The sequence below is a fragment of the Aquila chrysaetos genome, chromosome 17 (genome assembly GCF_900496995.4).
Source record: "Aquila chrysaetos chrysaetos chromosome 17, bAquChr1.4, whole genome shotgun sequence".
Taxonomy (NCBI): Eukaryota; Metazoa; Chordata; class Aves; order Accipitriformes; family Accipitridae; genus Aquila; species Aquila chrysaetos.
Window position 1 is genome coordinate 3,381,649 of NC_044020.1, and position 25,808 is coordinate 3,407,456.

The 25,808-nt window shown below is 45.6% G+C and overlaps 2 protein-coding genes across 19 annotated transcripts in view; one reads left to right on the top strand and one right to left on the bottom strand.

Annotated features, from left to right (window-relative positions):
* LOC115352650 lies at positions 1–23,530 on the top strand. 18 transcript variants are annotated; one of them, XR_003927212.1, is made up of 10 exons: positions 1–146; positions 247–425; positions 546–765; positions 3,715–3,803; positions 3,965–4,114; positions 5,058–5,566; positions 6,828–8,762; positions 10,376–10,427; positions 15,956–16,238; positions 23,419–23,530. XR_003927212.1 is itself a non-coding variant. In XM_030041156.1 (7 exons), exons 2-7 carry the CDS (start codon positions 418–420, stop codon positions 7,387–7,389), a joined length of 867 nt encoding a protein of 288 aa, XP_029897016.1. In that variant the 5' UTR covers positions 1–146; positions 247–417; the 3' UTR covers positions 7,390–7,729. The 18 variants fall into 18 exon arrangements, 4 of the variants coding, with proteins under 4 accessions (XP_029897016.1, XP_029897017.1, XP_029897018.1 ...); XR_003927213.1 differs by lacking the exon at positions 3,965–4,114 and having other exon boundaries at positions 5,058–5,161; positions 5,371–5,566; XR_003927210.1 differs by lacking the exon at positions 3,965–4,114.
* RASD2 (RASD family member 2) overlaps positions 21,561–25,808 on the bottom strand; it is a 9,555-nt gene continuing 5,307 nt past the window's right edge. The window contains exons 2-3 of the mRNA XM_030041161.2: positions 25,412–25,691; positions 21,561–23,876 (exon numbers count right to left, since the gene is read on the bottom strand). Coding sequence (XP_029897021.1) covers positions 23,347–23,876; positions 25,412–25,682 — 801 coding nt within the window. The 5' untranslated portion in view covers positions 25,683–25,691 and the 3' untranslated portion in view covers positions 21,561–23,346. The remainder of the gene's footprint in view (positions 23,877–25,411; positions 25,692–25,808) is intronic.

Sequence of the window (25,808 nt, forward strand, 5' to 3'; positions counted from 1 at the left end):
CCGCAGCAGAGGTAGTAGAAGCAGATATCCGCGGAAATGAGTCAAAATGAATTTGTCGTGTTGCTGCTCAAAGGCCAGGCTCCATCCCAATCAGCGAGAGTTACCCAACTCCTCCCATGTGAAGATGGGCTTTGGCTCCTTCTTTGGTGGTTAGGGGCTTGGAGGGAGGCTAGGTTTCCTGGGGAAGTCTTGCTGCAACTTATAATCCCTATTTCATATTCACTCTCTTTCATTTCTCCCCCTTAGAGTGCATTCCAGGAGAAGGAGACACTGCTGTTCTCGTAGCCCAGCTCTGCACCCTCAAAGACGTCACAGCTAAATCCATGTGATATGACTGCCAGCCTCAGTCCTATGTTAACAGCAGCAAACTCATTCTCAACTCAGCAGGTGATCCTTAAACATGAACTTTAAAGCTGCATGGGTGGGTAAGTGTTGCAGGAAACCAGAGGGGCTTGGCCACATCCTTTTATAGGAGAAACTGCTGAGATGTTTGGGTTTTTTTTTCTTTACTAACCCCTTTATTTATCTCTCATCCTCTGCACTAGACTGATTGGTGTCAGAGCTGGCCAAGTGCAGCATTTCTCTGCTTGGACGATAGCCTGGTGAGATACCATGGGAGGGCTATTAAGAATTCTGGATAGTAAAGGTTTGGCTACAAATTCCTGTGTAAACCAAGACTCATATTCATCAGAGTTGTTCCCTGTTAGGCTATTCTCATTGGGGTGAGACTGGAGCAAATGGAGAAAGGAGCAAAAGTTGCACTAGGTATGCACTCTGTGGAGGCTGAGTGGTGTCCTTGTGGTGTGTCCTGACCATGTAACGAGTGGTGTGCTGCAAGGGTCCACACTGGGACCAATACCATTTAATATAAATACTATTTAATATTAATGGCATAGAGAGTGAGATTGAGCGCATCCTCAGCAAGTTGGCGGATGACACCAAGCTGAGTGGTGCAGCTGATACACTAGTTGGAAGGGATGCCATCCAGAGGGACCGTGACAGGCTTGAGAGGTGGGCCCATGTGAACCTCACGAAGTTCAGCAAGGCCAAGTACAAGATCCTGTACCTGAGCTGGGGCAATCCCCAATGTCAGTACAGACTGAGTGATGAATTGAAGGAGAGCTGCACTGCAGAGAAGGACTTGGAGATAGTGGTGGATGAAAAATTGGATGTGGGCCAGCAAAGTCGGCTTGCAGCCTGGAAAGCCAATTGTATCCTGGGCTGCATAAAATGAATCATGGCCAGCAGGTCAAGGGAGGTGATTGTCTCCCTCTACTCTGCTCTCATGAGACCCCACCTGCAGTACTGTGTCCAGGTCTGGGGTCCCCAGTACAAGAAAGACATGGACCTGTTAGAGTGGGTCCAGAGGAGGGCCACAAAAATGATCAGCGGGCTGGAGCACCTCTCCTATGAGGAAAGGCTGAAAGAGTTGGGATCATTCAGCCTGGAGAAGAGAATGCTCTGGGGAGACCTTATTGCAACTTGTCAATATATAAAGGGGGCTTATAAGAAAGATGAGGAAGACTTTTTGCCAGGTTCTGTAGTGACAAGACAAGGGGCAGCAGTTTTAAACTGAATGAGGGCAGATTTAGATTAGATATAAGGAAGAAATTCTTTACAATGAGGGTAGTGAGACAGTCAAACAGTTTTCCCAGAGAAGTTGTGGGTGCCCCAATATTGGAAGTGTTCATGATCAGGCTGGATGAGGCTTTGAGCAACCTGATCTAGTGGAAGATGTCCCTGCCCATGGCAGGGGGGTTGGAACTAGATGATCTTTAAGGTCCCTTCCAACCTAAACCATTCTATGATTCTATGTTTCTTTTCCCTACTGGGTTGTCACTCTGCTTTTCCACTGTGTCCATCTCTTCAGTGTCTGGATTAATGAAATGATCTCACCCTCGAACAGGAAACAAGAAATAAAGCATTTAAGTACCATGCACAATACTATAAAGTACTGTGGCATCACAGCTGCAGCCTTGTTCCTGTAGGCCACATACTGACATGGAAGTTGTAAGAACAAGTGCAATTTATGCTTGCTCAGAAGGAAAAAAAAATGTGGCTGAGAATCAAATTTTTAAGCCCCTAGTTTTTGCATAGCAATAGCAAAGTATTTTTGTTTGGGAGAGGTGTGGGCCACAGGGAAGAGAATAGCCACTTTTTCTCCCAGAGTAGGTTCTGTATCTCGGTTTTGCTAGTCCAAAAGGGCTTCTCCTGTGTTTTACCAAGCTTTGTGAGGCTAATTCAGGACACATGAGCTACTGTCAGTATGATACAACCAAACTAAAGAGCCACCTAGACTAACAAGGGACAGTTTTTCCCTTGCAGCCACACTGTTGGTGCACATCATGCTCAGCTAGGTGGTGGTAGAGGGAACCATGCAGTTCACAAACAAACAGTGAACATCACGGGGGGCTCAGAGGAGAAGGCTAAGATCACATGATACCAAGGTTTGCTCCACTCCTGAGTTGTAGACCATTGTCTCCTAAGAAAATTCCTTTTCATGGAGTAATTAATGCAAAACCCCAGTATAGACTAAACTAGTTGTCATGACATCACTTGTTTGTTTGGTTTTTTTCCCTGAAATATGTTGGAATAATTGGGATTTGGCTTGTGACAGGGATAGGAATGGGAAATATGTTTGCCCACCCAGGCTGCAGAGAAAGATTATGAATGACGTACCAAAAATTAGTCAAGTAGCAGTTTGTCACAACTGGTACCACAGCACAGCGAACTCAAGAAGCAGTCCTCTGGGGAACTGAGCAAGGAAAAATGAAAAAAAAAAAGAAAGAAAAAAAGAAAGATCTTTAACTAGGAGTGACTAGTTCTAGTTCTTTCTTCTCTTTATTTCCTTGGGATGTTGTCACCTGCATTACTGGAGGAGATATTGTTTGGCCCAAGTATGAGGGACTTCTTGCTCCCAATCCCCCCAGTAAATCCTAAAGTTCTTTTCAAACCAAGACAGTTATTCAGCTGAGACCCCTGGTTCAGAATCTTTCTCCCACTCAGTCAACTGTTACTGCCCAATGCCCCAGGTGTGAGACAGCTGCCCACACAGCAACTTCTAGCCAGATGTTGGACATCTGGTTAGACACTGGAATGAGAACTGGGGTGGGGGGAAGGACATTTTTATCTTCAGGTTCAGCCTGCTTCTTGACCACAGACATAGCAACGGGCTATGTCAGTTCCACAATCAGATAACTGGCTACATAATTTCATTATACAGCATCTTTCCTAGCTTTCCACAAGACATCATTTGTCTGAAAAGGAAAGAACGAATGTCCTTTCTCAATGAAGAACTTTCGATCTGTTTGAGGTATTACTTTTATTATAATTGGTGAAGGGCTGACAGTGTGTTTGGACAAAGCACAAGGCACCAAAGATGAATAGTCCCAGCTCCACAGAGACCTAGACAACCTTGCTGAGCTGGCTTGTTCTTGCCAGTGAGGGTTGCACCATGACCATTTCCCAATAAGGTAAAAGTAATCTGCTTCACTCTACACTAATGTGAAAAAATGAGATGAACATGACTATCATTCCTTAAGCTATCTGCCTGTTTTCTGCTGGAGGTTCACCTTTGCATTGACATAACTGTTACAGAAGACCACATGCAGTTTTGTAGAGCATGTTCCTCAAGAAAATGTTCCTCAAGAAAAGCTGGGTGTAAGCATAGCCTGCCTGAAATGCAGTTGTTGACTCCTGCTGTTTCTCTTCTAGGTGTAACCTGCTCCAGAAAAGGCCATACACTTCAACAAAAGACAGACTTTGGCTCATTTGCTTCCAAATGCTACGTTCTGCTGCACAAGGTAATGTGACATTATTTCATTACATGACTTCATACACTCAATGCAGCTTTAAACTGTACAGAAGCAACACCAGTCAGACACAAAATAAACTCAAATGGATCTACTTGTTCTCCACACAACTCCTTTGAGCGGTCGTGAAAGACAACACACTGTATCTGTAGGAATAGGCACCATGACACAAAGGACTCCAAAGAGTGATTCAAGCAGATAGAAGGTGTCAGGATAAGAGGCAGCTTGGGTTGGATACAGAGCAGCCAGGGAGAGGAGATGAAGATTCAAAAAAACTGAACTCAGTTGCAGATAAAAAAAAGGTATGACACACTGAACATTAGCTTGATTATGAGCTCAACTCAAAGTTTATGGAGGGAAATTCTTTAGCTGTGCCATATTGAAGGACAGACAAAATGACCTCAGATGTTACAGAAGATCTCTACTACTTTCCAAAGAAAAAAACAAATCTGTTTTTCTAGTTTAAGATCAGAAAGGCCACTACAGCACTTCTGGTGACTGTTGTTAAGAGTTAACCCAGAGAGGACAGAGGACTGGATGCAGACAAAGCAGGAGATGTGGAACAGCTCCTTATGTTTTCAAAACATGTGCATGACTATGGGATGTGATAATTTCAAGGTACAGGAAAAGAAACAAAGAGATGAGATATTCCAAGACATGAGGTTCATACCTAGCTCTGCCAGAGTGTATATGTATGTCTGTGTATCACTATGCAGCACACAGAGCACAAGAGTTCCTATGAAGAACCTTATCAGGACTTGTCTAAGGCACATTTGCACTGATGTCATAAAGAACAGAAATAGAAAGTTCAAAGGCTTCTTCTATGGGGAATTTTGGAGTAAATGTTGCAATTCCCTTCACTGTCTCAGATTTTAAGGAAAGGTTTTTATGTGAATTTGCGATGGGGAAGGAAAGGCAACAGAAGGACAGATATTTTCTCTAGGGAGTGCCACACCTGATGCCATGCCATATGGCAGCCCATATTACAACATTGGGCTAGGAGAACTGTAACCTCTCAGAGGAGCTCAAACCCAGACTTGGATCCTAGTTTGATAGGAGGCTGCTCTCTGGTCTAAAGTAGCCTTTTCTTTGGCAGAAACAGCAGCACCACCTGGGAAACCTATAGGCAGGAGGGAATTTGCCTTCCCTGAAGAACTTGAAACACGCTTCTAAGGAGATCAGAGAAAAGAAACTGCATGCAAGAGTTTATTTTCCATAGATCTTTACCTCTCATGTTTATTTCAGAGTACACAAGCAATTCCTTTGCCAAATCTGACTTAACTACGTTGTCATCTTTGAAAAAAAGAACCAGAAAAAAAAAATCCAAAGGAGATAACTGCACTTGTAAGGTACACCAAAGATGCTGGTGCAAAGATGAATGTCGGGTGAGGGGTGCCAAGTTATACAGACGATGTTGTGGTCGATACTGTCACAACAGACTTCCCTCCACTTAGCAGATATGATGGGTTGCATTGCCACATTTGCAGTCAAGCCAAACAGCATCAAACCATTCTCTGGGAAGAGAAACTTTCAAATGCAGGTGCTCTTACTCTCTCAGCCTTGACTCATTGCATTGAGGCCAATGACTAAGAACAATTCATTCAGAAATGAAGGTACCAAACCTTTCTTTCAGTTCTGCTGCTGCACTCCGGGGCTATGCTTGGAATAAAGCTTGAGAACTCATTTTCACCATCTTCTCTTCCTGAGCTTTGGGATCCTCATCGTTTCTCCGAATGTCGGCCGAGCCCTCTGAGGTGAGCACAGAAGACGGTATCTGCCTGACAGCTGCTCGACAGCTGCTCAGAGACTTTTATTTTGCCTCCCTTCTTACTTTGACCAGAATCCCCATGCTGGGCCATGGAAACCTTCCTGTAACACTGCCAAGGCAAGCTGCCCGTAGACGAAGACCTTACCGCTATCTAATTTCCCAGTTGAGAATTTGCCCACCTGGCGTATGCAGCAAAGGAGCAGTTACTCAGGCTTTTAGTTAGCAGCACACCACCGGGCTTCACAGTGGTTAAAGTGGTTTTCCTTGACAAGCATGAGGTCTAACAAACCGGCATTTGCTAATTTGAACCATTTTTTTTTCCAGAAAATTCCTCCCTGGTCCACTGGGAAAGCTGCATACCATGCTCGGTCCTGGGGGGAGAAACGTGGCCGCCGGTGAGCGGAGCTGGTGGAGGGGCTGCCCCAGGAGCTGCCATGCTTGCACAGCTGTGCTCCCCTGGCTTGGGGTGCGCGAAGGATGGGAAGATGGCGCCTCTGTGCTTTATTTCAGGGCACCACTTTCAACCCAGCTGTGCTGGGGTCAAGACAACTTTTTTTTTCTTTTTTTTTTTTTTTTTGCCGTCGCTAAAAAGGTGAAAAGTCCTTCCCTAGCATTTCAGCTCCTCCCTGCCCCCCCAAGAACCCAGTCCCTCCGTGCAGAAATCCACAGTTTGGTTGCACCCTGGAGGGAGGGCGGCGTGGGGGCCTGGCCCCCGCACGGAGGGGGACAGCGACCGCCCGGGCAGGGGGAACGAGGTCCGCGGGGGGGCGAAGGCCAGCCGCCGGCCTCTGTGGACTGTCACTGGTGGGGAAGGCGCCACAAGATGGCGTCCTGCCGCTTCCCGCCCCTCACCACAGCCACCCCGGCGAGCAGCCGTGGCGGCCGCGGGTTAACAGGCCCGGCGGTCACCGCGGTTTTTTGTGGGTTTTTTCCCTCCTTTTTTTTTTTTTCTCTTTTCTCCCAACCTCTTCTAGAGACAGTCTACGGAGCTATGCAGCAGTCTCTGGGCGAGGGAGGAGGGGGGCTGCGCAGCGCTGCGGTGCCCACACATCCCCGCCGGCCGGCTGCGGAGGGCCGCTGGAGCCCCTCTCCCGCACACCAACCCCCGCGGAGGGGCTGTGGCGAAACAGAAGCCCGGCGAGGGTTTTAGGAGGCTGGTTGACTTTGGGATAATGGTTTCCCACCGGTTTGCAGACTCCTAAATGTTTCTGAGGGTACTGGCAGCATGCTTTTCCCTTCTCTTCCAGTAATCACAAGGTGGCCCCCGGACAGTCGGGGGAGAGCACCCACACTGAGGGTCAGCCGGACCCCGATTGCATGCTGATATCCAGAGTGGCTCAAATCCATATTATGCACGGTGAAGGCAAATTGAATCTCCCCTGTCCTCTGGCCCCTGCTGGCACCTCCGCCCGCACCGCTGGCCTCTCCTGCGTTTGTGGTTGCCCTGTACCAAGGCGCACGCATTGGGGGATGAGGAGCAAAGGAATAATGAGGGCTGAAATCCTGGTGAAACCTGGTGCCAAAACAGCTGGACAACTCCAGCCCAGCACTCCGGCAAAGCACGCTTCTCTGGGAGGATTTTCGGTTCCTGCCGGAGGCCTGGGAAGGACGGGGACCCTCACCTCCATCCGACTCCAGCACTCACTGAAGAACGGTAATCCTGAGCTGCTAAAGGTGGAAAAGTCCAGAAGAAAGATGTGGCACTCAAATACCCCAAGGTACCAGACCTGCCTAGCATGCACCTGCTCCAAGCAGCTTCCCTTTCTTGTCTCCATGTGTCCTGTTGTCTTCACCACCTCCAAGGAATGATTGCACGTGAGGAGTGCAGGGATCTCTGCTGGGAAGAAGGATCTGCTTTGTGAAGTCTCAGCCTTTTTTTCCTCATTAGAGGTCATTTATTTCATGCCAGGACAGTTGGATTGTCGTGGTACTTTCTCAGGGGTGTAAACTAGATCATTGCACTTACCTCATCTTAGAAATTTTCACGTCACTTTATCATCCTTAAGAGCACTTAAAAGCTCACAGGCCCTGGTTTTGGGTCTTCTGTAACAGATCTTAGATCCATTGAATTACAATAGCACGAAAGGCTTTGGGGCAAAAGATGGAGTGGAAAATGTGATAGCTGTTCTGTGATTAAAAAACCAAAAACAAATAGCAGAGACTGTTCTTTCTACACAGGGGGTTTCATGTATAGGAGTTTACTAACTCAGTTAAAAATAAACCAACCCCAAACTGACTGACATGAAAAGTCAGTTAAAAAAAAAAAAAGAGAGCTTATAAACTGTAGGAAACAAAATGATTTTTGGAAACATATTTTCCCTTAATTGGACATCTATTTCTAGATGGAGTCATTTGTGTATGGAATCCAGCCGTATGGCTTTTGTTTGACAGCGAGATGATCAGTTCCTCAAAGTGTGAACGTCACGTGGAGAACCCCATCAGTGCCTTAAAAAGGATTCCTGCCCTAGCAGGGCTTTGTCAGCAATGTCAGAGGGTGCGGAATCAAGCTGTGTTGTAATCCCTAATTGTATGTCATCACATAATGGCCTTTTAATGGTAGTGATGGCTTTGTGGGTTGTAGTTAGAGCCCCAAGGAGGGGTGGACTCCCATGTGCTGGGTGCTGCAAAGGGCAGGTATAGCACAGAGGCTGTTGGTTTTACAGGCCTTACAGGAAAGGCAAGTTGATGTGGATCTGGGTATAGGCAGGACAGGCAGCTGCCTTAAGCAGCAGTCTGCTGGATAGACATAAGGCAGCCCTGCTCCTGCAGCTGACCTTGCCTCTGCCAGGACCCTTGAGGAGGGCTGGGGCTCCTGACAGACTTTGGTGGTGGTGGGGTGATGACTAATGCTGGGAAGAGGAGCCACCACCCCCAGTACTTTCTTTCCTCCAAATGACTGCAGGAGCATCTACCCCTACTCTTAAGAGCTCTGCCAGTCCTCCATCTCCTTTTACATTCTCTCTTCTTAACTCTTCCCTTACCACAGCAAAATTGACCTGTCCAGGCTCCTCATCCCGCAGATGTCAAAGCTCATGAGACTCTAGTGATCGGGCTCTTTTAAAAGCCTAGTCCAACCAGATCGCAAGCCTCCCCGATCCCCTTCCTCTGCTCTGATCTCACTGCCATCAGTGGAAGTCGTGGGTGCTCGGCATCAGGCATGCCCACTGTTGTTTGACTTCCAGGTATCTCTTGGGATGGGTATTTGGTCTCCCCTGTACCCTTTTGCAAGTGTTCCTAAGCCTCACACAGTGTCTATCTCAGCAATATTAACAGCCTAGTTTTGCAGAAGGTGGAACTCATACCTTACAGTTAAATCTCTGTCCCACTGCAGATAGGACTTTCCCTCCTTTTGCTCCAAAAGTCCTGACTCCAAATGCACTGAATAACCACGTAGCAACACAGATTTTTCTGTCACACCCCAATCTGAGGCATAAATTCCTGTTCTTCATCTTCAACCCCATTTAACTGGGGACCCTCCAACCCCCCTCCCGACTCCTTAACATCCAAATTAACCCTTCACAGGATGGTGACCACAGCTCCAACTCCCAGGCACACTCAAGCTTTGGAGAGATTCCAGTTCCGATCTTTGCAGCTCAGCACCATTTCTAGCTACCACATGTCACCTCTCCTTAGACCAACCTTTAGCAAAAGCCTTCTGCATTGAGCTTCCAAGATGTTGGCTGTCAGCATGCAGACATGAAAACCAGCCTCCCACCTCCCTCCCCCTTCCTTCCCTACCTCTGTATCATACTGCAGAGTCTCTTGGGCTCCTGCCATATGGAGCTAATCCCATAAAGACAATCTAGCTATCTCTGGCAGATGGATATTGATCACCTGCCTTCACAGGCACCCTCCACAAGTAGCATAATTTCCTGGTATATTCCCCCACCCCCTGACCCTGAACCATTTCATTGGCAAGACATCACACAGTGCTCCTAAAATCAACCTACCTTCTCTCTTCGCCTCTAGTAAACGAGACCATTTCTTTTTTACAAAAAATAAAAGCAGCCATGAGTCCTTCAAGGGAATGATGTTTTCCTCTCCTTCCCCCTCCACCTACATGGCATGAATCTTAGGCTGTACTTCACATGTTTGATTTGAAGTAAGTTTCTTACTGCTGGCAGAATCTGCCTCCGCGCCCTCTCTGCTCATTCGGTGAGTGACACTAATCAGTGGTGTGGGAGGTAGGGACAATATCAAGCACTGAGGTGATTGACAAGCCTCACTCAGATTGTACATGTACCCCAATGGGTATGTGAGGGTGAAATAGGGTGGATCTATCAATCTCTTTGTATCACTACCCATCACTGGCACAGTTCTTCATTGAAATTAGCAGTTCACTGAGTGGAGAAGAATAAACAAAGCAAGTTTCCCCCCCCCCAAATCCCTATTTGGTGAACGTTTTAGGGTTTGGGTTTTTTTCCCCTGTCAAATGAGCAAATGCCTTCATATTAATCACAATATGTAATCGACATGAAAAATCAGGCCCTGCTGGGCAGGGAAAGATACTTTGAATTATCTCAGCAGGAGAGCTGGCACTAATTTACTGCTGTTGTGCTCCAAGTACTTCTGATGCAAAAGATGAATGGAGCTGAAGGTTTGTAACTTAACTTGCAACTACTGCTAGGCTTTTTGCATAACATCAGCGGGGCGATGTAAATTGGCATGAGACCCTTGAAGCATGGTTAGTCAGCAACCTAGTCCTGTATGACCTGCCCTCATACCTCATTTTCTTTTCTTTTTGAGCAGTCTTCCTTCCCTCCTCCCCACCACATATTTTTTTTTGCCTCTCCAGAGACCTACATGTAGAAATGTACTGCTGTTTCTCTGCAGTACCTTCCAAAAGGGTGAGTTTCATGCCTGTTCTAATTTATTTCCATGAGTTTGCCAGTGGGCCATTCTGTAAACAGAGATAGAGCTGAAGGAAGCAGACACAGCTCTGTTTATCAAAGAGATGTGAAGGATGATGATGTTTCATGCTATGAGCAGGTTACATCAGAGATATTTCCAAACCCTGTAACCTTTTCTACCCTGCTCCTTGAATGGTACTGTAGGCTACAGTTGTACTAGAAAATTAAATGTAGGATCTTTCTCTGGCACTGAAACCAACTGGAATGGAAAGGTCTGCATTCACTTCATTAAACCTCATTACCCTCCAGAAGTGGGCGGCTGCCTGCAAACCCCTTAGGAAGAATTGTTCCTGGCCTGGGCTAAATCAACAGACTGCTTGAAGGGATTGTCTGGGAGGACCCCTCCTTGGTCCGGGTCAAAACTGTGCGAGGGAATGTACAAACAATTTAACAGAGTGGGTGATTCAGTTCTGGAGTCTGGGAACACACCCTGACACCATTTAATGTATTAATGTAGTCATGGCCAAGGTGCCTCTTGCCTTTGAGCATTTGATTTTGTAAACCCTCTAACACAACTGCCACCTTCAAAGCCCTTTCTTCTGTGTCGGGGTGAGAGGTGACAGTGGACCAGAGAAGGAAAGATGGAGGCAGCATAAGCCCTGCTGGAGGGGAGCAAAAAAAGAGCAGCAGCCAGGAATCTCCCATACAGGATCTCCCTCTCTGCAGGGCAGAGACTTGTGTCGCTCCACCTCCTAGCAGGAGAACACCAGAGACTGTAATTGCCCAAGTGGGTAATGCTCCCAGCCTTCTTGGTGGCACCTGTTTCTTAGTCTCCCCCTGCCTGAATGTGCATTTGCTGTTTCTGCGAGGAGACAGGAGGTGGGAAGCTGCACTCCCCAGACTGGGGAAGAAGTCAAGGCTTCTAGCCAAGGATGAGACCTGTACTTCCAATAGATAAGTTGCCACTTTAGCCACTGTTCAGCTTCTCAAGTTTTCTGGTCAGATTTAAAAGAGCAAGTCTTTGGGGTATTAGTTTCCAGTGTCTTTGGTTAACACTTGAGATCAACACCTCCAGCTTTTTGGGCTTGCATCAGATTACTTGCTAGTATGGGCTCACCCTGGCAACATGTTCTTACAGCTCATTTGGAGGCACAGGCTTTTGTGATACCTTGCATGGGCTGGTGCTTTCACATCAACCCAGCAAGTCACTGGTGCCCAACTACTACTGCTGGCCTGATGTCAAACCCCAGACCCCAGGAATAGTACTACTGGTCAGTTAGTTAAAGGGGACTTCTGACACAGTCATCTCCTTAGACATTTTTTTGTTCATCTGAGTTTGCTTCCCAAAGTCTCCTGTTTTCCTCAGAATTACTTCTGCTTCAGTTGACACTAAAGGCTTATTTTTCTTTTCTTTTCCTGTCTCCTTCTCAGAAGGAGAGTGCAGCCTGCAGACAGCCAGAGCCCGAGCTCAGGAGCGCAGTGCTGGAATGCCTCTTCTGGGTCAGGGTGTCCATTTCCTGACTGCAACAGCCTATCATGTCACACAAGCTCCTTCATAATGCGTCAAACTTATCTTTAAAAATAGTTAGGCTTCTTGTCTCTGGCCTCTGGAGCAGAGGCAGAAATTGAAACTTTTAAAACTATCTCAGAGAAACATTTCCTGTCCACAGGACAGACTTCACCCGGTGACAGCTCTGTTTGCTTAATTTTTCCCAGTTCCTGCACACTTCTTTGCGCATTCTCTTCTCTGCCCCTTCCAGGCTCCAGAAAGTAAATTGACTCTAGCCGTTTTGGGGGAACCTGAAGATTAACTCTTGCCACCTCTTGGCCTGACCTTTTTCGATATACTCAGCTGCTCCCTCTCAGCCCCTCCTGGCAAACAGGCAGGCAGTACATCCCACCACAAAGCAGTTTCTGGCTAAATGCCCATATTCAGTTGGAGTCATGTCAAGGCATGGGCCACTTTGACGTCTCCTGTAACAGCGGACAACTGTTGGACCAGTTATCATGCGTCAGGCCTTTGTGAGGTTGCTGCCTTGCTGGCATAGTGTCAAAGACCTGTGAGTCCCTAAAGTCACCCTGCTAGCTTGTTAGTGTGGTGCCAACATACTCTGGTCCCTCTGAGGCTGCTGACCCCAAGCTCTGGGCTCAGCTGTGCTTTTCTGTAAGCATCCCAGGATCAAGCTGTTTGAACATGGCACAGTTTACTCAGTGAGCCTTGCATAACTGGCCTTGCATAGCACTGCAAAGCTCCCACAGTGCTCTCTTTTTGACTTCTCACTTCTGAAGTTAAAGTAATTTTGGCTGGCTGTATACTTATTTCTGGGATGGTCTGTGGCTGTGCCCCACAACGGACTTGTTGGAGCACGCTATGCATCTGTTGGAGCATACCATGAGTCCCTTTTTAGGGTATTCACCCAGGCTTCCTTCCTCTGCAGACCAAAACAGTGTGTCATGTCTGGTATGGGACACGGGATAAGCAGTGTGGCATGGAAATTCAGAAAGACTTCTGTAATCTAGGCTTACCCTTTATAGTACAGTTTCTAATGCTTTGCCTGGCACCACTGTTTACTTGTGTGAAGAAGGACAAGCCAGGGGAAGACGCTCAGTTCTGGCAGTCCTTTGTCACTCTCTGTATTGTTGCCATAGCATGAAATGACATCTGATGGCTTTGTGAGATAGGATACAACCTGTTGCAGAGAAGAGTCACTGTGACGTGTACGGAAAGCCCTTGTCTCCTCAGCCATCTCCCTAGAAGTGCCAGAAGGGAATAGACTCTGGAAAATACATCTGTGGAGACTGGTAGCAGGCTTGAGCATACCCTCAAGGTTACGGACTAAAAGCCATCAAGCAGGCACAAACATGGCACTGCAGTACGCAACAATGTGCAGGTGGTGAGGACAGTCAGAACACAAGGGCTGACATGCAAAATGGGGAATACCTGGCAGTATAGACACAGCTCAACAGAGCCATTTGGTTTCCTCTTGATTCTGGCTAAGCAGAAAAAAGAGGAAGCTTTCACCTGAAGTTTAGGAGGGCTAGAAATAGCAGGTGCTATCTTTCCCTGTCTGGACTTTTTGTGAAAAGCTGGAGGGGAACAGAAGAGGACAGGACCTTTCTAGAGAAGAATGGCAGCTGACACAGAGCTAATTTAGAGATAATTTTCCCACTCACTTGCTAATGCTGTTCTTCCTACTGCCTCAAAGTCTTGGAGCACCCCACATACCTCTAGTGAAAATCAAACTGGCTCTTTTATCTGTTCTTGCTTCAGATTCTCCTATAGCCAGTGAGGGAAAAGATAGAGGTCGGGAACACAGACCCAGCCAAACCCAGCTGGGGGCACAGATGACAGATTATGTTTGGGCCTCCGGTGTCTCTTTTGCTTTAATTCCTAGTTGTCAAAAAGATACCATGGGAAAAAAATGAAAAAAACACATTTCACTGTGGAATACATTCCTTGTCTCAGTTCTTTTAAGAAACAGCAAGCTTCTCTTTTTTTTCTAATGTAAATGAGTGGGAAAGCAGAAGCCTCTCAGACAGTTCTTGTTATACTAAGAAAACCTTCACTACTCAAGCACCTCTCATGCAGAATCACTCATCGTTTCAGTTTTCTCTTTCAGTGGAAATTTGGTTCAGAACAATGTTTCCTCCTGATAAATCTCAGTCCTTAAATGCTCCCTCTTCACACAACCAATTTGGATAAAGTTGAGAAAGTGCTGAAGCGAGCCTAAGCACATCTCATTTTCAAAAGTCAATTCAGAGTCTGAAGTCTCATGGAAAATCAGCAAAACTCAAGGCTCCTTAATTAATGAGGTGCTTTCAGACATTTTCCTCTTTGGCAGAATTCTTGTCTGAAAAGAGAAAAATGCATTGGGGAAGATGTGTCAAGTCCCAAGAAGAAGGGATAAAAAACATCCCTAAGGCTCTCCCTTCCACCAAGGGCGTTCACTTTTTATACATCTGCTCACAGTCTAGCACAGTAAAGTGTCCTGCTGCTGCTGGGATGCTCTGCATCAGCATCATCTGGAAGGGTTTTACCATGCATCTGAGGGCAGACTTTTCTCCAACGATCATGCTGTGGAGGGAGGAAACAAAGTTTTAGGATACAGTTAACTGTTTTGCCAAAGCCTTGCCAGAGGTACTCCTCTCTGGGAGGTCAAGGACTAATAACAGCTCTTGTGTGGGCTACAGCAGTACAAAGGGGCCACTGAGGAGAATCTCAGTCCTCTCCATGCTTTTTCACTACTTTCGACTTTAAATTCTGTGAGTGGCTAAAAATGTCTTCTGTTCCATCAATTTGTATTTCAGAGGTGGGTAGACACCCTGCTCCTAGCAGTATATGACCCATTTCTTTCCCCTGAGAGCTATGGGAGGTCCCAGCATGGCTCAGAGGCAGGAGAGAAGGAGACATCCCTTGAGGCATCGCCTGGTCACTAAAGGAAAGTGCAGTCAGCAGGCCTTTGCCATGACTTGGCAATGTCAGCACTGCTGCCTCACTTCCTCGCCCTGCCCAGATTCAGTTTCATGACAGCCGTATATAAGGCAGCTCCGCTGCTTGTCACAGGACACAGTTCGGAGTTAGGTCTGAACTACCCTGAGCCATGGCTGGCTTGGGGCTTGCACAACCACAGGACCACCAACATGGCACAGAGATGCTCTGTCTACCTAAGAGATGTCTCCTTGGCAAGACTGCCAGGAACCACTGCAAGGAACCAGTGCAAGAATAATAAAGAATTTACCCATCCCATGAGTATTTTGGAAACAGTGCATAACTCTTACATCTGCTTTCTCTGTTTCAGTAAGTCCAGCTGAAGGAAGAGCACTACTGAATTATACTAGGTCATGGTGCTGCTACGACCACAATGTAGTCGTTACAAGGTCTCTACAGAAATAATTAGCTCTCAGATGTTAATCGGGAAAGTGGTGGATTAATATTGCATACAGCAGCTCTTTCTCACTTTAGGTTACAGATAGGGTGCTCATAGGAAACAGGTAGATAGCCATCATAGGATAAGACAGATGCTGTGAAGCACAGGGTTGATATGGCAGATGTAGTTAATGACTAAGATTCTGCCCTGGCCTTTGTGTACATTGGGACTTTCTATTTGTTGTGCATTTGTATATTTTCTGGTACAATTGGGTCCTGATCTGTGGGCAGGGCTCCATAATAGAAATAAATACCACCATGACTAATGACAGACCTTGTATAACTGCCCCAAACTCAACAAAAGTTGCAAGCAGTCTGAGTCAGTGCCATTGTGTAAGGGGATAATTTCTGCTTTGGCAGTGTTGTGGCCAGCTGGAATTGTTCTCTCTGATAATTGCCAATCTGGATTTCTCCCAGATGGCAGCATCTCATAAAGAGTATCTGAGAAGAGCTCTGGTCTGCTCTCTAATAAGGCTCCACAAGAGAGCTGTTCATCCCTGTCACCCGTTATCCATTGCCTTAGGCAAGTGTCCTGTCAATTTGCAGAACAAGTTGTTGCTCTGTGTTTATTTTTCCTTTTTATTTTATTTCTTTTTAGAAACTTGCATTTATTACCTTGGCAATGAGCCACCCAGCATGGAACAAACTGTTTTGTGACAGAAAAGATGAGACATTCTGCTGTGGACCAGCCAAAAGCAATGCCACTGATCTTCCCTATGCCATCCTCTAACACCCCCCTGGTTGTGTTTAACAAGGCTGCGTTTCCCTGAGGCACGTGTTTCTCCAGAAGAGAGAGAGTGAAAGCAGAGGTTATGCTGTGCATCCACCCAAGGGTCCCTGAGCAAAAACCTTTCTGCAGCACACTACTCTTTAGCACACAGGTATGTAGTGATTGAAGAGCAAGGGGATAGCCTGTGTGTAATTTTAATCCTGAGGCTCCTGGGACTTGCCTGCTCAGCAGATGCTGAGGAGGACAAGACTGTAGGTAGCGCAGAAATCAGGGATTATGCAAAATGTAATTGCTCTCCTGTGTAGCTGGCACTGCAGCAGCTCAGCTCCTGATTGAGGTGATATTTGTTTCTGGTCTGCCTCTTCACCTTTTAATGTGTTTATCCATCATTGTGGTGCCCAAGTGCCTCGCAGTCTGGAAGGTGTTTATCCTCTCTCAGCTCTCCTGTGAGTGCTGCTGGCCCTTTATCAGGGATGGGAAACCAAGATGCTAATTATGTAAAGAGTCTGGAAACTCGTGGGGCTGTTCCTAGGGGCTGTTAGATCTCTGACCTGAAGAGTAAGACAGAAACCCATGGTACCTAACACCCAGTTATTTTAGTAACTTTAACTTATTTTAACTCTGGAGCTCCTGGGAGCTTTGCATAGACATTGAGGAGCTAGGTGGGATCTGTCACAGTCCTGATGTTAGCGGGGTCTGAAATTCAAGATCCGGGTCCACTGCTGGGACTGTATATCTTGTGTTTCTGTGTTGCTTTGGTTCCCAGTCTAACACAGAAAGACCACAAGTCCCAGTTTAGTAGAGTTTTGCAGTTTTCCAGATGAGGTCTCAATGTATGAAGGAATTGTTTCTTGGAGCCAGAATTTTATTTCCTGCCCCCGCCCCGCCCTTTCATTCACCAAAACAGTAGAGGTTATTTTCCTTTTTTCTTTCTTTCTTTCTTTTTTTTTTAAACTTCAAAATATGGACTCAAGACATATTGCTAAAACCAATCTAAAATATTCAGTGCTCTCATGTGTGAGTTGGTGTTCTATACTAACTGCTGAAAGCCAAATGCTTGTAAGAGGACACTCTTGAATAAATACAGTCCATCTGAAATCCGTCTTTCAAGAGCCTGGAGCGGAGGAATGGGCTGGAAAGAGGGAGTTTTCTTCCCTCTAGGTCAGAGTGATGTGAAGACACATTCAAGTTGGAATTTTTTTTCATTTATATTCTTTTACTTTGCTATAAGATGTCCTGAAACACAGTGACTTCATCCTTCCTTGTCTTCATGTTTAATCTGAACTAATCTTAGTTATCCATTGCAGCCAAAGCGCAGGACATGTTTGCATAAATCATTCATCAAATACTTCTGAACAATAAACAAATGCACAAGAAGAAGGAGCTGTTTGCTGCAAACAGTCCAGGGATCTTTGTGGAAATGGTCTAAAAAACAGGGTCTGACGTAAGAAGTCCTGTTTCTATTGTTAGTGGTCTGACTGGAGGGGACTAGTGAACTACGAACCCTCCACTTAGGGGGTCGGGAGCATGTGGTGAGGACAGGCAGTCTGAGGAAATTTCTTTGAAGCAGACTTGGGATCAGGCTCCATCACAGAAACAAGTGTGAGGAATCAAAATAACCTACTGTCTCAGCCAGTCTAGCCCACTGGCAACACCAGGTTACCCCTGTTGGCTATGTAGATTTCAACGTTTTGCCCAGTGTTTTCCTAATGGGACTTTCATGGCATCTCTTAGAAAATTTTCCAATAGATTCCACTGCCCCAAAGTCTGCCGTGCTCTTTTGCCTACAATTTCCTACTTAATACTCTTGTTCCCACTGAGATATCCCACTCTCCGACTCTAAATAAAGTGCTGTCTCAGTTGTCATCTCCACCTTTCAAACACATCTAAGGCTTTTCAGCCAGCCTCTCTCAGACTTTGTTTACCTACGTGGCACAGAATTATCCCTTTCAGAGTTTTCTTAAGGCTTAGTCGAGTCAATCCCTCCAGGCTCATAAAATGTTTATTCTTGCTAGTTCTTGGCCCCCTTCCAAACTGTCAATAACTTTCTAGGAACGTGTTGCCTGGGACTTAGGGTGGTTCTGCATGCTATGGATTGCCAGTGATGGTAGGGGCAAGGAAAGGTCTTTGGCTGATGTTGTCATGAGAGCAAAAGGAAATGTTTTTCTGGGAAGCCTCAGGCTCTGACTGTACCAGATGGTGGCCTGTAAAGACATAGGGAAGAGAGAAGTTGGGCAAGGCTCATAGCTAGCTCTAACCAAACCCGAGTACAGAAATTGGGTTTATAGTAGTTTGCGATGTGTATTCCCCGTGTCAGGTACTGTGCTGGGAGCAATGCTCCAGTTTACAGTCATATCCTGGAAATTACTTTCTTATCTATGGTAGCATATCCATCCCACAGCTTTACCAGACATATTAAGTGGTCTACGAAGTGGGTCTGGCTGATGGTCTTTGTTTCTCCACATAACAGAAACTGAAGGGAGGAGAACTTCCCATGAGGACTCAGAGGTGAAAGATCTAGGGCAGAGCCACTGCTACTCATCTTCCCCCCTGCAAATTCTCTGCTCTTTCTGAGTGCAGAGAAGAGGCTGTTGCTATAGAAACCAGTGGGGAAAATGTACATTATATCAGTTTTATATATTTTTCCAAGGAGACCCTTTATTCTGAGCCTGCCACCATGTAATTTTACAGAAACAATAATGCTAATAAAACCCCCAAGAGTGGTAATGATTTAAAATCAAATCAAATAATCATCACTTACTTCAAAAACTCCTCAGCCTATAACCTTCTACCCTAGCCAAGACACTGGGACAGGGCTAGCAAGGCAGCCCACAATATGGTACATGACAGGAGGGTAAAGCTAAAGCAGCAAAAAGTGTGATGAGAGGTGTGGGCTGGGTCCTACACAGCAGTAAGTGGTGGTTAACATTTGAGGAAGTACAAAAAAACTAAATAAAATGTCTTCAGATTTGACTTGTGTGTAGAGAAGGATGAAATAAAGGTGAAAGGTACATTTTATAGCATACACTCTAGCCTGTCTTTTCTCTTCTTTATCCACCCAACCTCCTATTGCCATCCTACCTTTGTGAGCCCCCTTCTGAAGCTCTTTTCTCTTCTGCTGCCCTTTTAAAAATTATCCCACCATTTCCTACTTGCCTTTGTGATAATAACAAGCCCTTCAGCCTCCCAGACAATCAGACCTATTGCACCCTGGGGTCTCAAGGAGACAATGCTCTTTGTGAGGCTGCACCATGAAAGCCTCTCTCTAGCATCAGGCTGGCCTGGTGGCAGCAGTCCTCCTGGGGATCCTTCAGAACAGAAGCCTAATTTAGTCCTCTGGATGTCAAAACAGGCTTTTGCTCTGCCCTTCCCACCCTTAATTTATTTTTTACTTAATTCACCATGACCACCATTTCCTTCCTGATTTGTACTGACCCTGTGGCTTAATTAGATTTTTGTTATTATTTATAGTAGCTCCTATAATGTGTTGACTTGTAATTTCTTCAGGACAAGGACTTTCTTGCTGTGTAGAGCAACGCACAAAATAAATTTCATCCCTGTCTTGTCCCATCGCTGTGACTGATCCTCAGTCAGGTATATGTCCCTGCTCCTTGTCCTGAAAGTAAGTACGCGAAAAACATCAGTGAGGCTTTGTATCACTAATGCTAGGTTTTATATACTGCAGTGTAGGACAAGGTAGCTATTGGAATAAAGCAACTTAATTATGCTAGGTAAGACCAAATAAGGGTACACCTGCTCGCAGCATCTTTGCTGGATGGATCCCTTCCTCCAGACTTGCCCTTAGTCCTGTGCATTTTCATGACTTCTTGGGTTACAGTGAGTTCTGTGCAGGTCCCTTGAATCCCAAGGGGGAAAAAAAAGAAGTTGTTTGTCTTTCCATTGCCTCCAAGGCCTGGCTGTAGGTCTGCTCTTTGCCCCTTTCAGGGTCTTGCAGTTTCTGCACCCACGTAATTGAGTTTCCCATGAACCCCTTCCCTGCTCTGTCTTACAGTCAGACACATTCAGCGGTCAGCAGGGAAGAAACAATTCCCCTTTCCTCTTCCTGCCTTACCTTATACCCCCTGTGCAGACAGGTAGCCTTGCTCTCTGTTTTCCAGTCCCAGCCCTTTTCACAGAATGTAATGGCTGCTAACTGTGAATAAACAACTGATACATATACTGTCTGGTTTAGGGGCTGTAAGCACTTCTAGAAACCCCAATAATATATGAATATTAATAGAATTACTGTAATGATATAATAAAAGCAAAAAAATAAATGTCCTCAGGAGCATGATAATCTAACTTCAAAAGCAATTACCATCAGTAACAAAATGCAGAGAGAAGACTAGGATTAATTTAATAAGATTACTTGCTTATTGCCATTTGTTTCTGTGGGTGACTGTAATGCTGCTTCACCTTCATTCCCAGCCAGTTTCTCAGATGCTTCTCACCCTGAGCATTGGCAGGCCAAGCTGGGCTGTGAAGCTGGGGCTCACTGGCCTTCCCATGGGATCCAGCATATCTCTGTAAGCACCTGCTCCTTGGTCTCCCGCTACCCCTACTCTTGTGCCCTTGTTGTCACTGCAATGTTTTTCCATGCCCTGTGGCTTCATATCCGTGGTGGAAAAGGCAGGAATGGGAGGACATGGAAAGGTGAGGAAAGCTGATGTCTTTGTGGAGATGGAAGGACAGTAGGGAAAATAATTGTAAGGTCAGTGTTGTAAGACAAAGGCAGAGACTTGATGATTATGAAGGTTCTTTAAAAATTCAGCTTTATCCAGCAGGCCGGGGAGAGTGGACATAGGGTCAGTAAGGCAGCACATGGTCTATAGTGCAAAGAATTCTCTTTTAGCTTCCTGGAGCCCCTTAACCCAACCAATGGCCAGTGCTCATGCCTTTCTCACTCAACCCTCCCCATGTCGCTGTGGCATGTGAGTCCCAGAGCTTGATCACTGGTGCATTCAACACTCATGCACTTGGGTGGAGAGTGTAGAGAGGTGGGCGTGTGCTCAGGGGGACCAGGACTCATCCCTCTCAGAGGTGCAGATGGTAAGATGGAGAGACTGCTGAGAGCAACAGTGATGTCTCTGCAGAGACCACGTTAAATTGCACCAGGGATCAGCATGCCAGCTCTGTGCATGAAGGACAGAGTTGTTGTCTTGTGTTGGAGGCAGCATGGGAAAGAGTAACTGTCTGCTTCTGCTGTGCGGATAGCTGTGTACTTAAGTTAACATTCAGATAGATAGATAGATAGATAGATAGAAATGTGTAGATATAGACACAGTTCTGTTCCAAACAGACAAATGTGGAGCTGCTGGTGTCTGGAGGACATAAAAGGCTCTTCCAGAACTTACTGGAGATCTCATCAGGGCTCTCAACCCACAACTCACTTGCCTAGCTGTAGCTGCACAACAAAAAATAGGACCTTCCTCATTATTCTTGGAGAAAGTAAAAAGGACCAGGACACAGTTAATAAATAAAACAGGTTTAATCATAAACCGTCTACATATTTATAGATAGGGAGGGGGACGTGGTCTGAAAGGTGCTGCTCTGGCAACAGGAATAAAAGAACAGTGTATTTTACCAGTCAATATACAGTACCAATGAAGGGTGGAGCTGATAAATGAATATGGGATTTTGAGGCCCAGAGGCTAATTTTTACAGACAACCATCATTCTTGGTTTCCTGTCAAATTATAGCATGAACTAGCTCACAGCTCTGCCCAGGACACAGCAAGGCAGATATAGCCAAGAACAGAATTTGAGGGTGAGGGAGCGACAAGATACCTGAAGGTCATTTTGAGGTATATATAATATATATACTTTACTGCTGTGTACAGTCTTGGGGCCATGCTTTGCCCGCAGTTATGTGTGCACACATCTCATTCCAGTCAGTGAGAGTGGCAAGCTCACATCTGAGAGAATACATTGAGCTTTGAGGGCATACAGGAGCATGTCGAACAACAAAGCCAGAAGCAGAACAGGGAGAGAGCTGAAGACAAGGAAGCCTGGACTGGGCTGAGAAAGGTAAGAAGTGAATGGACAGCCCCAGATTTATCTGGCCAGCCAGTTCAGCCCTGCTTGGACAGCCAGCACAAGGCTTCTGTTCTGAAGGACTTCTGCAGGTCAAAGGTTTCCATCAAGGCAACCTTTATCAGACAACAGGGAAAACCATGAACAAAATGACTAGAAGCATGTTAACAGAAGAAATGTGATGGAGCTGGCCCTACAACCGTTCAGTTCTTAATTTTGAAGGAAAACCCAATCCTGCCTCTGAAGTGGTCTAAGCCTACATATGAATCTGGTCAGTCTCGGCTGATACAGGCAGAGGAAGGAACCATTGCTCTGGTGGCCGGCAAGGCAAAGGGTGGCATTTGTACTATGGTATTCAGAGTCGGTGTGGCTACTTTGAGAAACAATATCACACCAGGCTTGCAAAGCAGTCAAATGTATTGGCTTTTTGCAGAACAATTTCACTTTCAATCAATGTACATATTACATAGGTTTACAGATGAAAAACACCTTTCACTGCTAGAAAGTAGACACTGTTTTGATATCAAACGAACGCACTTGCCGTCTGATTTTGCTAAGAACCCACCCCCACACAATAAAAAAACAAATCCCAAATAAAATCTATAATACAAAACAACATTCATGTCAATGTCAAATGATAAGTGCCCCAGCAAACATAAAATCAAGTTCTTCTTAACGCAGGTCCCCTCAGAAGCGAGTTAGTCATGCGTCCGTGTATAGAGTCCACTCCCAATCTGGGAAACCTCGGTTGAGACTGCTGGCCTTTGAAATGCAAGTCCCATTTTTTTAAAGGAGTGCTCCACACATGCATGCACACAGACACGCAGACACACACGCACACACATAACCTCCTCTCTCTTAGCAAGAGCTGCATGCTGCGTAACTGTTAATGCCTTCTGTGCATTTTTGACCTCCTTTGTAAGGATGAGGTTGAAATGTCTTTACTTCTCGGGTCTGTATTCTTTAAACAAAAAGGGGAATGAAGAGGAACTACATTACAAAGACAGAGAAATGCACTCATATCTCAGGCATATGACTTTTCCCAGTCATTTATGAGGACGATGTTATTTACATTCGTGACTCAGCAGAATCTGCAGGAAGAGTTATCCTTTCTCCATGTTGGGTTTTCTCGATGAACCCCATGAACCCATTCTGTGCTTCCACAGACCATTTTTCTTTAAGGCACTGCATGTGGATGATGACTTCAGACAGGAGTGCAAGCCCCCTTCACTGGATCGTGCATTTCTCCCTCTCCCTAGACTGACCTTCCCTAAGAACTTTTGATTTGATATACTTCAGGTCACTGTTGACGCTTGGCCGGCGAGCAAAGGGAGAGATCATGCCATAGGCATCCATGTCCTTGACTCGGCGCATCCGGAAGGATTTCTGTTGGAAAGTGTCACCATACTGGATGGAGATTTTCCTGTGGAGGGAGGGGCTCATCTCATGAGGTAGCTTGGCCATGCTGAAGAGGACATAGAACATCTCATCCACATTAGTGTTCTTCTTGGCTGAAACTTCAAAATAAGCGCAGTTTTCGTCACTGGAGACAAGGTTCTCGCCTTCATCTGAGCGTACCTTGCGGAAGATTTCACTGTGGTCATTTTTGTTGCCGCAGATCACCATGGGGAGGTCAGCTGATTCCTTGGTCTTGTTCTTCAGGCAGGATTTGACCTCAAGGATCTGTTTCTGGAGCCTCTTGACCTCATCGAAAGATTCTCTGTTGTCCAGGCTGAATACCAGGATAAAAACATCCCCTGCAATTAAAAAAAGATACTGTAAGAGCTTGTTGGCTGCAGCCTGTGTCAGAGGAGCTAATTTTAAAAAAGCAATAGGTTTATTTGCCACCTCCTCCCCATATTTTTTGTTTGGTCCTTTTGAATCTATTCACTCAGCTGTACTTTAATTCCAGTTCTTTTAATTCAACTCCCCACACCTTTCTGTAGTGCTATGGAAAAGACTTTTGGCTATGATGTTATTTCAGTCATATCCGATTTTGTTCCTAGGTTGCACTGGACTTGCAAGTTATTCTCCATTCTACTCTCTTTTGTAAACATATTTCTATCTCAGCTCTGCTGCATTGCTTTTCTTTTTTCTTCCTTTCATTCATATCTCTGTGTAAAACACAGCCTGTTCTGACACCAGGAAGAGTGGAGAGCTAGTAGCCACTCAGCCTTGGCCTTTTCATTACACAATACACAAAGAAACACCTGAACTGAAGATTTACAGCTAGTCAGACCCAAATGCCTAAGTTAGGAATGAGAGGTTTCCCAGTGTGCTGTGCTTTTCTGTCATTTCATTTGCTTAAGAGAAACAGACCATGGAAAAAAAGAAATACATAAATGACACAGATCCCCTGGCATTTCCTTTTGACATTTCCTGACTTACAATTCCTTTTGCAAATATAAAATAATGCAAATCATTGCCTGTTGAATGACATTCATGTGGAACGTGCTAAGAGAGCTTTCAGGGACAAAAGCTCACAACCACATGCCAGAAACTGGCCTTAGGACCTCACTGAATGTGGACGCTAGCCTGGTCAGACATGAACGTCATGTTTCACTGGCTAGCTAGAGGGGTAGATAGCAAATCCAGAAAGCAGGTTTATTGTGAGCTGTGGCTGAATATATCTCCACTGTCATTTTCAAAATTAAAGAATACTTCTTAGCTCACAACAGGAAATGTTTGACAATGAGAATGTACAAAGCGAACACACCATTTTCCTTTTTTTCCCTTTAACACATTTGATTAACCATGGACCAAGGAGAAAGGGTAAAAGTAGAGCTATCCTTTTACTGGATTATCAAATCAAGGGAATCAGGCTGGAAATTTTAGGAAAAAAAAAATCTTTGAGATTTTCTTGGTTAGAATTCTTTTCCTGTCCATTTTACATTTGTTTTTCACTGCTTGTGTCTTGTAATGACATGCTTATTTTGTCATTTGTTGCTCTTTATGCCCATGATATTTTATTCAGCCATTTATTTGTGATGGCAATAAAAAATATGGAGCAGGAGGGGAAGGTAGGAGGGAAATAAACTACAGTGAAACCTCAATTTTTAACCTTCACCCGGTGGACTTCTCCTCTGTGGCCAATGCACTCCCTATAGTTCCTGGAGCATCCTGGCTGGGAAATATCTCTCTAGAGAAGTGCATCTTACAACAAAATCAATCAGTCCCCTTAGCTACCTCCCAAGAAATGGTCATCTCCAGTCTACAGTTTTCAAGCTAATGGCTATCCTTATAATCTTTCACCCACTGTTCCCCATCTGCAAACTTCCCCCCACTTTCTCACCTGTCAGAATGGAAAGCCTCCTCATAGCAGGGAAAGGGTGATTCCCAGAGGTGTCCAGGATATCCAGCTGATACATGTCTCCCCGGATATTGTAGACCTTGCGATGAAAATCCTCAATGGTGGGAGTGTACTGGTCCTCAAACCGACCATTGAGAAAGCGTGAGACAATGGAGCTTTTCCCCACCCTGGAGGCTCCCAGCACTACCATGCGGTACGAGTTCTTGGCTGGCACATTCAGGGTGCAGTTTCCACCGGACATGGTCTTCATCATTGCTTTGTCCTGAAAGAGGAAATAGCAGAGTTTAAGGAAAGACCAGAAACTAAATGGAGGATGGAGTAGGGCAGCTCCTTATCACAAGCTTGTCAAAGAGTGCTCTGGAGCACAGTCCTGGTTAGT

Bases quoted from the DNA above. Each gene is read 5' to 3' on its own strand.
- LOC115352650 (XM_030041156.1), top strand. The intron at 603-3,714 runs GTGAGATACCAT...TTTCTCTTCTAG, and splicing joins TCTGCTTGGACGATAGCCTG to GTGTAACCTGCTCCAGAAAA. The intron at 3,804-5,057 runs GTAATGTGACAT...TGTTTATTTCAG, and splicing joins GCTACGTTCTGCTGCACAAG to AGTACACAAGCAATTCCTTT.